At 37.9% G+C, this 16,503-nt stretch overlaps 1 protein-coding gene across 1 annotated transcript; it reads right to left on the reverse strand.

Annotated features, from left to right (window-relative positions):
- Nucleotides 1-545: 545 nt before the first annotated feature.
- Nucleotides 546-13,596, reverse strand: Tlr4 (toll like receptor 4). Its single transcript, XM_032902869.1, has 3 exons — nt 13,187-13,596; nt 8,038-8,204; nt 546-3,387 (listed from the first exon to the last, which is right to left on the reverse strand). Exons 1-3 carry the CDS (start codon nt 13,274-13,276, stop codon nt 1,137-1,139), a joined length of 2,508 nt encoding a protein of 835 aa, XP_032758760.1. The 5' UTR covers nt 13,277-13,596; the 3' UTR covers nt 546-1,136.
- Between the last annotated feature and the right edge of the window lie 2,907 nt (nt 13,597-16,503).

Here is a 16,503-nt window from a genome sequence, read left to right on the forward strand (position 1 = left end):
CACACACACTGTGTATATGCCATTTTATATATAGTGTTCATGATGACTGGAATAAGGGAAAAGCAGAAATGTGTACTCCCAACACTCCTCCATCTCACAAAGCATGTCTGACAATGGAAATGAGAAAGGAAAAGAATGTCAGGCCTCCCTGCCTCCCAGAAAGGAGGTATAAGTCCGTCAGACAGAATCCTTGCTGAGAAGGAACCTCAATGTCAGCCTATCTAGTCCTGCTATCCAATTATGTGAGCTTCTATGGCTCTGGAATAATCAAGAATAAATGACCAAGTTATGATTTCTGTTCCTGCACTCCCCTGCACTTTTCTCTTCTGATTAAAAATATTTCTATCAAGCAAATTATTTTTAACACTCACTCTGTGACATCCATAACTTAGTAGGTAATAACTTAAGAATGACACCCAGTGACAAAGTGACAGAGTATATTTTATACACTTTCTGAAAAATTGTACTTAATGTGGGCATTCCTAGCATACCTATGACAATCTTATTTATGATATGAGTTTATAGTCAAGGCAAGAAAAAATAACTGATTTTAAAAAAATAAAAGTACAGTAAAAATTTTTATTTTATAAATATAGCATTCTAAGGATTGGCCAGGATATCTTTGAGCATATATCAGTCATATTTCTTGTAGAACTAGATTAAAAAAAAGAAACTGACATAAAATGGAAGAAAAAATTTGAATGAGGGTCTCTCAAAAAGAGTCAGTGCCATTTAAATTATATTCAATAGAAAAAGGGAAAGGAAGGAAACATTCACTTCAGTTTAAATGATCAAAACTCTTCTAAGGTAACTGCAGCACACTACATGTTGTGCTTATATTCAAAGATCCAGAGAAGAATGATGCTCCTTTCTGTTCTCACTGGGCCTTAGCCTCCTCTCCACAAGTTTTATAAGAGTAAACTTTGCTGCTTATGATTCTTTGCCTGAGTTGCTTAATTCATACACCTGATACACATGGGGTTTCATCACAGTGCTACTTCCTTGTGCCCCGTGAGGTCGTTGAGGTTAGAAGCCTCGTGCTCCCTGGCCTCCCTGTCCACAGCAGAAACCCAGATGAACTGTAGCATTCGGAAATAGTAAACATAATGGGTTTTAGGCCCAGAGTTTTGTACCCCTCAGGTCAAAGTTGTTGCTTCTTGTTCTTCCTCTGATGTTCCGTCTGGATTCAAGGCTTTTCCATCCAACAGGGCTTTTTTGAGTCTTCTCCAGAAGATGTGCCTCCCCAGAGCATTATCCTCCCACTCGAGGTAGGTGTTTCTGCTAAGAAGGCGATACAATTCGACCTGCTGCCTCAGCAAGGACTTCTCCACTTTCTCAAGGACAATGAAGATGATGCCAGAGCGGCTACTCAGAAACTGCCATGTCTGAGCAATCTCATATTCAAAGATACACCAACGGCTCTGGATAAAGTGTCTAGACACCACCACAATAACTTTCCGGCTCTTGTGGAAGCCTTCCTGGATGATGTTGGCAGCAATGGCTACACCAGGAATAAAATCCCTGTAATGAAGGCAAAGCTGAAAGCGGGGCACTCCTTCTTCTAAATTCTTTACCAGCTCGTTTCTCACCCAGTCCTCATTCTGGCTCGAGTAGATCACAAATGCATCATAGATGCTTTCTCCTCTGCTGTACTTTTTACAGCCAGCAATAAGTATCAGGTGAAAATAGAAGTGGTATATCAGAAATGCTACAGTGGCTACCACAAGCACACTGACCACCGATACACTGATGATAGTCTTGTATATATAACAGGTGGAATTCGTAAAATCCAACACCAGGGAGGCATTCATGTCTATAGGTGATGCACATTTCATTTGTTCAGCATTCACCAAGAACATTTTCTGGTCCTTGACCCACTGCAAGAAATTCTGATATTCACATATACAAGCAACAGAATTATTAGTCAGATTGAAGACGGCTAGACTCTTTGGAAAATGTTGCAGTATTCCTTTGGCTGTCTCTATGCGATTGAAACTACAATCAAGAGTCCTGAGGGAGTACAGCTGTTTATAATGGGATGGATCCAGAAATAGTAGGTTGTTGTGACTCATGTTTAATAACTGGAGTCTGTAGAGTGTGTCAAATACCCCCCAAGATATCTGTTCCAGTTGGCATTTAGAAAGATCCAGGAATGTTAAGTTTGTTGTGTTTGTAAAGACATTTGAAAGGGTGTTGTCTTTGAAAGAATTGCCAGCCATTTTTAAAGTGTTGAGACTGACCAAGCCAAGAAATATGCCATCGAAGTCAATTTTGGTATTAGTGTAAGAGATGTCAAGGTAAAGGAGTTTTTCAAGAGATAAGAACACTGAGAATTCTGTGACCTTTTTTAAAGTGGAGTGCTGAAAGTCCAGGTATTCCAGCTCTTCTAGACCCATGAAGTTGGCACTCATCAGGATGACACCATTGAAGCTGAGGTCTAAGTACTTCAGGTTGTTTGTTCCCACATCAGAATAAGAACAGCAACCTCGAAAGCTCATGGCATTTCTACTAAGATCTAGATATCTGAGACTTGGCAGAGCCAACTGACCAAAGCTGGTATCCGCTCTGTTGGTAGTTAAAGTCCAACTTTTAAGAAAAGGTAGACTCAGCTTTGGAAAAGGCTTAAGATGACATCTAATGACTGATAAGGATTGCCATTTGAAATGTCTAGGAACATCTGCTAGGTGTTTTATATGTACACCTGTGAAAGACATTGCAGAAACATTTGCCAAGCAATTGAGATTATAAATATCATCTGAAAAATGATTTATATATGTTAACCTGAACTCATCAATGGTCACATTGCATAGTCCTTCCATGACAGAACGGTCAAAACTTTCCAGATTCCTTTCATTTTTAAATTCTCCCAAGATCAACCGATGGACATGTAAACCAGTCATGTTTTGAAGGCACATTTTCAGTACATTTGAGCTATTAAAATTACTTCTTAGAGTCAGTTCATGGAGCCTAATTCCCTGAAAGGCTTGGGCTTCAATGGAGTCAATTGGGTTCAAAGACAGGTCTAAAGAGAGATTGACTTGGGGATTTTCACGTAGAAACTGTAAGTCTTTGAAAGAAATAGTTTGAATATAGTTATAAGAAAGATCCACATGTTGTAGGTTTGTCAGATTAGAAAAATATTCAGATAACTTAAAGGAATGTATAAGATTATGAGCCACATTTAGTTTCTTTAACGTTATAAGCTGTCCAATATGGAAACCCTCTAGAGAGGTCAATTTTGTCTCCACAGCCACCAGATTCTCTAAATTTGTTAGTCCAGAAAAACTTCCTGGGGAAAAACTCTTGATAGGGTTTCCTGTCAGTATCAAGGTTGAGAGCTGGTGTAAGCCATACCATGCCTTGTCTTCAATTGTCTCAATTTCACACCTAAGGAGAAGAAGAGATACCAATTATGTACTTTTGCCTAAAGACTTTCTAAGAACATAACAGTCCCTGCCACTCCATGATACAAAAAGATATGATATACCATGTTATTGTGAAAAGAAAAACCATACATAGCAAAGCAGATGACAATGGTGTAAGCAGGAAAGGAACTCTGTAGATTTGTCATTTTCACACTTGCTACAGTGATGATAAACTAACATATCATGTAGGGCAACAAATCCATCAGAAGAAAATCAATTTAAGATCAATAACTGTGGCACATAAAGACTGTTGAATAGGATATGGAGTAGCCTTAGATTAAATTATCTTATGTCTTTCCACACATAGATATAATTTTACACCTAATGGGCATAGGCAATATGGGTGGTCATTGTCAGTTAGTCATGATGACTGGTGAAAGTCAATATTAAATGCATAAATAATGACACATAGGTGTCAAGTGTCAAGAATCACATTGTTTACAAAATCCAACTCGTATATGATGGCTAGGTATATTAAACCTGTCATTATCACAGGTAAATGTTAATAATTGGTGACATGAGTAGGTATTATGGAACAAGAAGAAAATGGGCTATGAATGTTCACATCAAAAGAATTAACCCTCTCTCAGTAGATGAAAGCCGACAATGCTGAGAATAAGTAAGTGGGAATTTCAATGATAAATATGAGTGAATGTGAAGAATAGATGAAGTCAACAACAGATCCAGAAGCTGGAGTAGAAAGCGGGCATGCCCCATGGAGGAGCCACCACACAGTCTCTGTTTCTGCAGGGCAACAAGACACTGCAAACAACTAATAAAAATGGTGTAGCAAGACTGGGTTGCAAATAAAGTAGAGACTCATAAGCTCAATAAAGTCTTCTAAATTTCATCCCAAGATAAATGTAAGCTTTACTACACAAAACACTCAGAGACAAGCTGGCAACAGAACTCATATGCAGCCAACAGTGATGCATTATAGACCTCACCACACATGCATGCCAGATACATTTAGCAAAGGAGTCATTGTCAAATCTAAACCAATTACCTTCCCTCACTTTTCCTATTCTCTCTGGAATATTCATAGGAAATAAAATAGTTTTGGTTTGTGATTTAGCTATTTATTAGTAATTTGACAAAAGGTATGGGTATGTTAAAAAGACTATTTCAAGACGGAGACATGTGGCTATGCTTACTCTCTTCCTGCATGACTTGGGAACTCATTATTTTCTGCGAATTTTGGTCATTCCAATTCTAAATGAGGCAAAAAATTTTGATTGTTTCTCAAGTTCCCACTTTCGGTTATCATTTTATTGCTCATAATCATATATATATATATATATATATATATATGAATGATTGTGTAAATGTCATATATATATACAAATAAGAGCAAAAGGGATATATCCCTGTTTCTATCTGATAATATTAATCTCATAACTTTAGAGAAATAGAGTGAAAAAACTCTAAGTTTAGAAGCAAGAGATGTAAGTTTGACTCTAGTCTAGTTAAGTAAGCAATTTTGCCATAGATTAGTCACTCAGATCCTTCAAAATCCAGTTTGTTTGTTTTTTTGTTTGTTTTTTGTTTTGTTTGCTTGTTTGTTTGTTTGTTTTCAGATTTTTATTGGGTATTTTTATTTAAATTTCAAATGTTATTCCCTTTACCAGTTTTCTGTCCATAAGCCCCCAATCCCATCTCATTCCCCCTTCTATAAGGGTATTTCCCCTCCCCAATCACTCCACCTTCCCACCTCCCCACCCTGATATTCCCCTACACTGAAAACCCAGTTTTCTTAGCCACAAGAAGTATGTATGTTTCTAGAAAGAAATGAGGACTAGCTGATTTAGAGCAAATTATTCTTAGGAGCCCTGTCTAGTTTCTACACATTAATCTCTCTGTGGAAAGGCACAGGAGTGCCCTGTTGCCTTGTCTTCTCTACTGTAATGCAAAATATACTGAGAGCTAAGGGAAGAGGAACTTGCATTTTTCCTGAGGACACATTCAAAGCCTTTAAGGAATGCTCTTACATTACATTGTAGAACAATGCTCAATTATACAGGATAAAAAGTTATATCATCTTTATTAAAAAGAGATTATTTTGTTTATTTTTTTTACCTGCCTGCCTATCTCAGTCCCCTTAAAATCTCACCAGGATAATTCAAATGTACAATTTAATAAAGTGATTATGATAGCATGTTTTTAAGCTCACAAAACTCACTAAATAATTTTAATAATCTTTCAGTTAGTAACTTTTCACCATGGAGTATGATTTTCTTTTAATAGGAGGGAAGACTGAGACAAAGGAAAAATAATATGCAACAGATCACACAGTTGTAAACGTTGGGGAAAGCATGGGCTCCATTGTGCTTCTCCCAACAGAGCTGTTGCCCTCTATATTTGGAATGCGCTATCTATCATCCCCCAAGTAAAGAATATAAGACGTTTTCTAGTTTACTAACTTTTAACAGTAATGTCTGCTCTGCAGAAGACTTTTAATACCATTCTCTTTATCTTTGTCAAGAGATTTTAGAAAAAATATTTGAAAATTTTCTGTAGTTTTATGAACATGGCAGAAAAGAGGCTCATTATCTACTTCAACATTGAAGGATGCCCCTGATTATTACAACCCACTGGTGTAAAGCTGAAGCAGAGCTCGACGCTTTTCTCCCTGCTGGGTAGCTTTCAGCAGAAACGTGCAGTGATTTTGGTGGGAGAGGAAAATCATTTCTGGTGTCTTCTAGGCATGACCCCTATGAACTATAACATGAACCTGCCAGGAGTGTCCAATGGCAAAATGCTGGCATAACTATTCTAGAGATGACAAACCTTTCTTGGATTAGTTTTTTGTTCCATCCTACAGAAGGCTATCCAAAGCTAATATCGTTACCCTGGTCAAAAAAAGTGGATTAGAAACGTCTATGAGCCTAACATGTGGGGTGTGGAGAAGACAGTGATTATTGTGTTTTAGTAAAATTAGCATGGCACCATACTACTGTCTAAATAATTACACTTATACCCATTAACAAAAGTCACTTCCCGTTAGAGTAAAGAGTAGTGAATGTGGATATTCTTAGATGTGCAAGACACTAGAAGCAAAAGATAGTTCTGTGGTCACCACTGAAATGAACATTTGTAACATTCCCTCAAAGGGTCAAGGAATATTGAGGGAGAGTGATCTGATAGAAATGTAAGAGTCAAGGGACAGGGAGAGGAGGTGCTATATATGGGGCATGGCACAGCTTTTGCAAACCATAGCAGCTGTGTTTCTCTGCATTGTACTTGGCAACAGAAATCTACTGATCCTAGAGAGGACCATGGGATCATTTTCTCCCTGCTGAAATTTAGATTCTTAGGGAGAGACAGTCATTGGTCTTAGTTGTTTATCAAATAGTTAAGCTCACTAGTCTCCAAAATGTAGTACTAAACTTATGGTCACACAGAGTACCTGGTTAAAATCAGTGGGTTAAGCAATAAACAAGGTATGAATATAGGGTAGAAACATTTTGGAAGAAGTTAGGACTAACAGGGATAAGAGGGAACTCAGTGTGTGTGAAGGTAAGAGTAGCAGAATGCGTTAGATAGATGTATGAAATGGTCAAAGAGCAAATTTAACCAATAAAAAAGATTGAGCTTCACACATGACATATTGGCTAACAGTTTCTATATCCCCACAAATGGCATGCTGCCCTGAATCAGAAAGGGAATTTTCTGTTGTCGTTGGTTGTCTACTCCAGTGAGACTTTATTGAAGAAAACTAATTTTCCTCCACAGATTGGTACCAATTGTAGATAACTTCCTGGTTACAGATGGAAACCATATTTGCTTTTCTTTCCCACACTTGAACCAGTGCAGGCCCTGCGCATGCTGCCAGTCTCTGTGAGTTCATATGTGCATCAGTCCTGTTGTGTCTGGGGGACACTGTTTATTGGAGTCTTCTGAGCCCTGAGGGGAAGGCTTGATAAAAATATACTGTTTAAGACTGGGTACTATAGCAACTATTTCTTGCCCACAGTAGATGTATTGCTTGGATATTGGCATCTTTCCCCGAAGGTATTGTTTTTCTTATTCTCTACCCTCTTTTCTATTTTAAATATTTCAGGTATCTTGCAAACCTACTCACATACCAAAATCTTTACTGATCCTCTCACACACATAACAAAACAGCTCTTCTTCTAAAGGACAAATTGTGTTGCCCATATTTTATTACTTACTTTTATTGTAATCTACAGTATTAGTTTGGTTAACATTCGTTTGATTTGTGCTATGTGTCCATTAACCAGGACATGACTTTAACTTATTAAAGAAGATTTTTATCCTGCTTAATAATTAGGAGTATGGGTTTTGTATCTATAAATTTTTGTTCTGTAGCTTAGACGTATAACATATAACATATAACATAAATACCTAATGAAATAGTTTAAAATAATATAGAAGTTAGAACTGCCCTTGGATATACTTATTTAGCTGCCTACCACATAGAAACCAGGTAAATAAAAGTAACTGTCCCAAGGATTTACAGCAAGTAGTAAGTCTACTGAATAGATGAGTAAAGGAAATTTACTTAGAAACATCTAGGTCTTCTGAGCCAAAAATGCAATGATATAAAAATAACTACTTCACAGTCTGCAGCAAATAAAAGCTCATTCATTACCTGGATAAATCCAGCCACTGAAGTTGTGAGAAATTGGAGAAGCTATAGCTTCTTAAGATCTTCAGGGGGTTGAAGCTCAGATCTAGGTTCTTGGTTGAATAAGGGATGTCATGAGGGATTTTGCTGAGATTCTGATCCATGCATTGGTAGGTAATATTAGGAAGTACCTGTAAATATTACACAAAATGTTATTCTTTTCGACTGTATGTGTTCCCACTCCTCTCCAAAGATGAGTAATGAGGTGATAAAACTCCCATATACATGCTACTCAATATACCATCCACCTATCCATCCATTCTTCATGATTTATTTTGTTTTTAAACAAGCTTTCAGATAGCTCAGTCTGCCTTTAAATTAGCTATACAATCAAAGATAACATTGAACTCCCTATCTAATTGCCTCTACCATACAAGCGCTGATATTTCTGGGATATGGCCTCATATCCATCCTTCTCCATTCATTTACCTACCTCTTCATGTTTATAAAATATCTTATTCTACATATCAGGAAGAAAAAATGTTCCTTGCATTCTCAATGTGTTAACATTCTGCTCCAACAAAATTATAATTAAATGAAGAACAGTGAAATCAGGTGTTAAATGACCGTCAAGTCTGAAAACCTTGGTTTTATGACATGTGTTCTGTGTCACTTGGTACAAAGTACATCTTTTATATTATTGTTCTTTCAAATTATAATTATATCATTTCCCCTTTCCTTTTCCTCTCTTCAAGTTCTTACTCCCTTTTCTTTGCTCTTTTTCAAATCCATGGTATCTTTTTTTCATTAATGTATATGTTTATGTGTAAGTGTATGTGTGTTTGTGTGTGTGTGTGTGTGTGAGTATATATATATATATATATATATATATATATATATATATGTATATGCCTGTATTATATAAGTACTACCTGGTCAGTTTGTGTAATATTACTCATATATATGTTTTAACTGCTGGGCTCTTTGCTGGGGAAGACGATTTCTCCCACTCTATAAACAAAGATCATTACAGAAATCACAGCCAATGAAAATTCAGGAATCTGGAGCCCAGTACATTTACAACACAACTCCCATATCTACAGATCAGGGATCATTGCAGCAGAGGAGGCTGAAAGATTATGAGGGCCAAAAGGTCATGAACTTTACTGTGATACTGTGTGTCCTAATGTCAAAAGCTACACCCACAAAGTCTTACTAACATGACTGCCTAACTTGAGTTGAAAAAAGACAACAACTAGACATGCTACCATGGACAGAGTCCATGACACTATCTATACAGGAGTCCTTAATCCTATATAAAGAACTAAGGAATACTGAGTGTGGGACAAGGCTTTGTTTGTTTGTGTGATGGTTAGTTTTTTTTTTTTATATATAATATTTTCTATGAACCTCACTAGTTTTATATAAAATACACGTAGGTTTGTACAGAGTTTTATGTAAAATTATTGCCATTCTAACTACTTATCTTCATTATATATAGCCACATGGAGAGTACTAATAAAGATGTACAGAAATGTCCTAGCTACTGACCAATTTTTGACAACTGCTTTTGGTTCTTAGGCTCATTGACTTTCCCAGTTTGGTACTGGGATCAGAGGCAGTCTTTGAGTGCATGGATTCCAGTGGTGGAAAATAGTACTCAAGGTCGAGTGTGTTCTCTATCAGAGTCTCCACCTATTTTTATCTGTTTTCTCACATTCATTGTGAATTCTATGCAATGCATTCCATGTGATATCATAACTATATGATTTCATCCAGCCAAATGCATTGTTTAACCCAGTGAGTTTTGTTTTCTTTTATTTAAAAGCAATAGAATTCTCAAAGGGCTAAATGAGATCAGAGCTTATCTCAAAGCTTGCATTAATTATAGTGATAAATATTAATGTTAATTATCTTTGGCTACTATTGACTTCTTGCTACATATTAACATTTACTTACATCTTATGTATTTTATACTAATTTTCAAAAAGTCCTTTAAAAATGAAGAAAATAAAACAGATGGGGTAATACACATATAGTCAAAGAATTTGTATATATTCAGGATCCTTGTCTACTTAAATAGTATTTGTACTGGCTGGTTTTGTGTGTCAACTTGACACAAGTTGGAGTTACAACAGTCAAAGGAGCCTCCCTTGAGGAAATGCCTTCATGGGATCCAGCTCTAAGGCATTTTCTCAACTAGTGATCAAGGTGATCAAGAGGAAAGGACCTAGAGCATTGTGGGTGGTACCATTCCTGTGCTGGTAGTCCTCGGTTTTATAAGAGAGCAAGCAGAAAAAGCCAGGGGAAGCATGGCAGTAAGTAATATCACTCCCTAGCCTCTGCATCAACTCCTGTTTCCTAACCTGCCTGAGTTCCTGTCCTGACTTCCTTGGGTGATTAACATCAATGTGGAAGTGTAAGCTGAATAAACTCTTTCCTCCCCAGCTTGCTTCTTGGTCATGATGTTTGTGCAGGAATAGAAACCCTAAGATAGTACTCATCATAGGATCCTTGAAGACAATGAATCTAATAGAGTAAGTCACCAGTCAGAAACTCTTCTCTTACCTTCTTTTATTCCCTTCACAGGTTTTGATGTTCTGATGATTTTTGTTTGCTATTTTGTTTTTGAGGCTCAGAAAGGGGGATAGTGAACTCTCTGTGCTCAGTAGATAATTTTGGATGAATGAATGATAAATATTGTCTAATTGATGGGACAGAGGACTGCTTAAGCCAAATAGTATGTCTTGTTCTGCTAAAGCTGAAAAGCTAGACACAGATTCTAGATTCAGATTGGGAAAGATGAGCAAGGAACTGTGTGGAAAAGGAAAAAATATGTATGTCATAAGAAGAAAAGATTATAAGCAAATAATGAGTGGGAACAAATGCAGATAAACTAGCTAACAGGCATGGAAGGAGAGCCTTACAGCTTGGAGAAACTATAGGCACAACATGCGGTCATCAAATGTTGTTCAGAAGTCATTCTTTCATTGGTTTCCTACATACGATACATACAACCAAAGACTATTATGATCTAGGCCAGTGGTTCTCAATCTGTGGTCTGTGACCTATTTGCAACCAATTTCAGGGTCAAACAGCCCTTTTACAGGAGTTGCACATCACATAGCTTATATGGGATAGTTAGTTCAAAACAGTAATAAAATTATAGTTATAAAGTAACAACAAAAATAAGTTTATAGTTGGGGGTCACCACAACCAGTTCCTCAGCATTAAGAAGGTTGAGAACCATTGAGAGGCACTGTTGGCACGCTGATAAAGCAAGCAATAATCCTACCTTCTTGTGCATTCTACACAAAAGAAAGGATAAATGGAGCAAAAATAAGACAAAATGCAAAATGATATGATCAATAAAAGCATATTGAGAGGCTAAAGGGAAAATATGATGAGGCAATCAAGAAAAATCACCCCGAGGACACATTTACACAGAGATCTACTTTAAATAAAAAAAATAAATCCTGAAATCAAAGCCCCACATTACAGTATTGTAGCTGTAAGCTACACACAGCAGCTATGAAACAACATGCATAGGATAAATAAAAATGTACAGCAAACCAAAAATATTGCTAAATGTCTAATACCCTATATTAAAAATTAAACATAAAATAATTGCTTAATTATATTTGATTACATAAAAAATTCACTGAAACTTATTTCATCCATTTATTTTTAATTTTTCAATTTGACCATAGGTAAATATTAAAATATATCTGGGGATTCCATAGTTTTAGCATGTGAAAGCCCTGATCTAGGTGAGGAATAGGTGGGTAGAGTAAGCAGTCCTGTAGGATGAAGCAATTATAGTTCTTAAGAGTTATTATAAGGATATAAAGGAGTAATTTGTTAAATCTAAATCATCTGGACCAATAACAACACACAAAAAAGTAAGTGTGTTTATAGAAAGGGCTATAAATTAGGAAACCAGTCAGTGCTCGCCCCTGAAGACATGACAAGGGGCATTAAGACAAGGCCAAGAGCACTGAGACCTGGCCTACGGAAGGACCAGGCAAGCTTTGAGAGTTGATACCAGTGACACCAGGTTAGAGATATTTTATCTCAGTGTGGCAGTGATTGTAAATGCTATCTCTATCATTGTAACTGAGGAATCAGAAAGCAAGACACTGGGATTGTAACTTTGTTAAGTTAATAATATTTTTTTCCCATGTGAACACCGTGTGTCTTAACTCAGTGTACCTGTTCTGAACTGTTGAGTCTACCTCACCCTGAATTCCTTCCTTGTTTGCTCAGTTCTATTGTGAGCATCTAACATAAATGAAAAAGCTGTGAAGGAGGAAAACAGGAATGAGTCATGGGTCAGATTACTCATTCCTCAGTATTCCACCAGAAGGGGAGTGATTGCCTTAGCTTTTGTTTTACATGTCTCTGTCTCCCTCCGTCCCTTCCTCCCATTTCTTTATCATCTAGAATAAGTTGCAGAATACAGAAAGCCCAGTTAAAAAATCTCTTTGTTTTTTTTTGTTTTTTTTTTAATAGAAATTCTTTCATTTAAGAAAATCGTTACATTTATTCTTTGCGTGTATGCTCATGCATACAGACACCTGCCAAGGCAGACACCTGCAACTCAGAGGACAACTTATCAGAGGAGACTCTCTGCCTCCACCTCGTGGGGCTTGAAGGTTGAAGTCGGACTATCAACAGGCTTACCTGCCGAGCCACATCCCTCAAAGATGATTCTTAAGCATCAGCTACCTTCGCCTGATTTGGAAAGGGAAAGAATGACTACCAAAAGCTGAGTTCAGAGCTCCCACAGAAAGCACTGATATTAACAGGCTTCCTTCGTATTTCTAGTGATCACGGTCATTCTTTCATCCTGTGAATACTGAGCGGCCTTAGAGACGCTCAGTAACTTCTTTGAGGTCTCTCAGACAGGTCACAGAACAACAATTTCAAATCTCTAAGTCATGACTCAGACGCCGTACAGGGAACAAGACACCCCTGACTGCCTGATCCTGCCCGGTGTTAACACTGAGTCTTTTTGTTGCCACAGCTTCTCAAGTTCGTTTTTGTTAGTTTAACTCCTTCGTGCAAAATAAACTAATCGGAACACATGCAGAAAGCCCTGAGCTGAGGACAGTTTGAGAAATAAGGGAGGCTAACGGGAAAGGGAACAATCTTCTGCGATCCAGACACATACCTCTATGCAGGGATTCAAGCTTCCTGGTCTCAGGCAGGAAAGGAACAATGCCATGATCAGAGTCCCAGCCAGATGCAAGAGAGGCATCATCCTGGCATTTTCTGCAACCAGCGGAGGCTGTGAGAAAGCATGACGAACTGTAAATGGTGGCAGGGCAGAGTCCCTGGGGCCCCTGCCTCTTCTCTCCCAGTGGTTGCCCCTCTGTAAATATTGTATTCAAAGGTATACTGGCTAGAGAGCAAGAGGAAGTGAGAGTGCCAACCTTAGCATTCTCACTTTTGGTTTTGTTCTAGAATTAATCAGCCCATCTCAGGAGGGAAGTTAGAAGACCGAAGAGTAAAACAGGAAGGAGAAAGCGTTTGCTGACCAGCTTCTGGAGGAACAGCAAGAGGAAGCTGGCTTTCATCCCAGGAAGTCATCTGACCTCTGGGCTTGGTTCAGGCGGGGAACTGGCTTGGAGCAACATCCTCATTCCTTCTTTGTTTTCGTCAGAGGATGCTTACTGCTCCACCTAGACTTCCAAGTCTTCCAGAGCACAGTATGAGAGACTGGATGTTTCAGACTAGAGGGACATATTTTCTCACAATGCTGAAGATTAAAACCCAAGATAAAGATGTCAGTTGTGTTTGTGTCCTGAACTTTTCTTTTACCTATGTGTGTACATGTTTGTTCATGGGGCAAATAGACCTCTCTCTCTCTCTCTCTCTCTCTCTCTCTCTCTCTCTCTCTCTCTCTCTCTCTCTCTCTCTCTCCCCTCTCTCTGTATGTGTGTGTGTGTGTGTGTGTGTGTGTGTGTGTGTGTGAAAGTCAGAGCTCACGACTGGGTGCCGTCCGCAGTTTTCAGTTCTCAATCTTCTTTTATTATTATTAATTACTACTTATTATGAGAAACAGAAATAGAATGTTTAATGTTTATTATGAAAAGGAGAGCATTCTCAAGAATAGGAGTCGCTTGATGAGCTGTGGGAAATACTCAAAAAGCTCCACCAAAGTTTTGGAGCCAGGCTCTCTAACTAAACTTGCTACTCATTCATTGGCTAGACTGACTGGTCAGTGAAGTTTTCAAATCTCCCACCTGTACCGCCTCTTCCCAGAGCTGGGGTTATAGGTATCAGCATACAGGTTTTTGTTGGTGGTGGGTTTGTTTGTTTGTTTTTGTTATTTAGTTACTTATTTATTCAAGTATTTTTCTGTTTTTTTATTGGATTTTTTAATTTACATTTCAAGTGTTATTTCCTTTCCTTGTTTCCCATCCATAAGCCCCCTCCCCTTCTTTTATAAGGGTGTTCCCTCTCCCCAACAAATCCTCCTTCCCATCTCTCCAACCTGACATTCCCCTACACTGGAGGTTCCAACCTTGGCAGGACCAATGACTTCTCCTCCCATTCGTGCCGAACATCCTCTGCTACATATGCAACTGGAGACATGGGTCTGTCCGTGTGTAGCCATCGGGTAGTGGTTTAGTTCCTGGGAGCTCTGGCTCGTTGGTATGGTTGTTTTTATGGGTTTACAAGACCCTTTAGCTATTCAATCTTTTTTCAAATTCCTCCAACAGGGTCCCCCTTCCAGTTCAATGGTTTGCTGCTAGCATTCACCTCTGTATTTGTCACACCATGGCTCAGCCTCTCAGGAAACAGTTATTTTTAATCTCTTGTCAGCATGCACTTCTTGGCTTCATCCATATTGTCTAGTTTTGGTGGCTGTATGTATGTATGTATGTATGTATGTATGTATGTATGTATGTATGTGTGTATATATGTACGTATGTATGTATGTATGTATATATGTATGTATGTATGTATGTATGTATGTATGTATGTATGTATGTATATGCTGTATACCCAGGTGGGGCAGGCTCTGGTTGGCCATTCCTTCAATCTCTGTTCCTAACTTTGTCTCCATATCCCTTCCTATGAATATTTTTGTTCCTGCTTGTAAGAAAGACTGAAGAATCCGAACTTTGGTCGACCTTCTTCTTGAGCTTCATGTGGTCCATGGATTGTATCTTGGATAATTCGAGCTTTTGGGCTAATATCCACTTATCAGTGAGTGTGTGTTTTTTGGTGATTGGATTACCTCACTCAGGATGATATTTTCTAGTTCCATCCATTTGCCTGTAAATTTCATGAAGTCATTGTTTTTGATTGCTGAGTAGTATTCCATTGTGTAAATGTACCACATTTTATGTATCCATTCCTCTGTTGAAGGACATCTGGGTTGTTTCCAGCTTCTGGCTATTATAAATAAGGTATGAACATAGTGGTGCATGTGTCTTTGTTGTATGTTGGAGCATCATTTGGGTATATGCTCAGGAGAGGTATAGCTGGGTCCTCAGGTAATGCAATGTCCAATTTTCTGAGGAACTTCCAGACTGATTTCCAGAGTGGTTGAACCAGTTTGCAATTGCATCAACAATGGAGGAGTGTTCCTCTTTCTCCACAACCTCATCAGCATCTGTTGTCACCTGAGTTTTTTATCTTAGCCATTCTAATTGGTGTGAAGTACAATCTCAGGCTTGTTTTGATTTGCATTTCCCTGATGACCAAGGATGTTGAACATTTCTTTAGGTGCTTCCCAGCCATTCAATATTCCTCAGCTGAGAATTCTTTGTTTAGCTCTATACCCCATTTTTAATAGGGTTATTTGGCTCTCTGGGGTCTCACTTCTTGAATTCTTTGTATATTTTGGATATTAGCCCTCTATCAGATGTAGGATTGGTAAAGATCTTTTCCCAATCTGTTGGTTGTCGTTTTGTTCTAATGACAGTGTCCTTTGCCTTACAGAAGCTTTGCAGTTTTATGAGGTCCCATTTTTCAATTCATGATCTTAGAATATAAACCATTAGCATTTTGTTCAGAAATTTTTCCCAATGCCCATGTGTTCAAGTCTCTTCCTCACTTTTTTTTCCTATTAGTTTGAGTGTATCTGGTTTTATGTGGATATTTATTTACTTTTTAATGAGGGTACTGAGAATCTGCAGGTCTTCAATCTTGGGAAGCATTTTATCAGTTGTGATATCTCCCCAGCTCCTGACCTCGTTTTATAAATAATAGGTTATATTGTGTTAAGACCGACCCATATGACATTTTAATTTAATTTTTTATTTTTTATTGGCTATTTTATTTTAATTATCTCATTAAATTCAAGTCATAGAATCAGGCACTGAAACATGAATTTTCAAGTTGCAGTCACAGAGCCAGGCAGAGTCTATGAGTTTTGGAGAGCAGTACATAATTCTACATGTGACACTGCTGATAAAGAAATGGTGAAGGGATTCAGAAGTTGCTGACGTCCAGTTCAGGTCAGATGACTAATGT

Source organism: Rattus rattus, chromosome 1 (assembly GCF_011064425.1).
Source record: "Rattus rattus isolate New Zealand chromosome 1, Rrattus_CSIRO_v1, whole genome shotgun sequence".
Taxonomy (NCBI): Eukaryota; Metazoa; Chordata; class Mammalia; order Rodentia; family Muridae; genus Rattus; species Rattus rattus.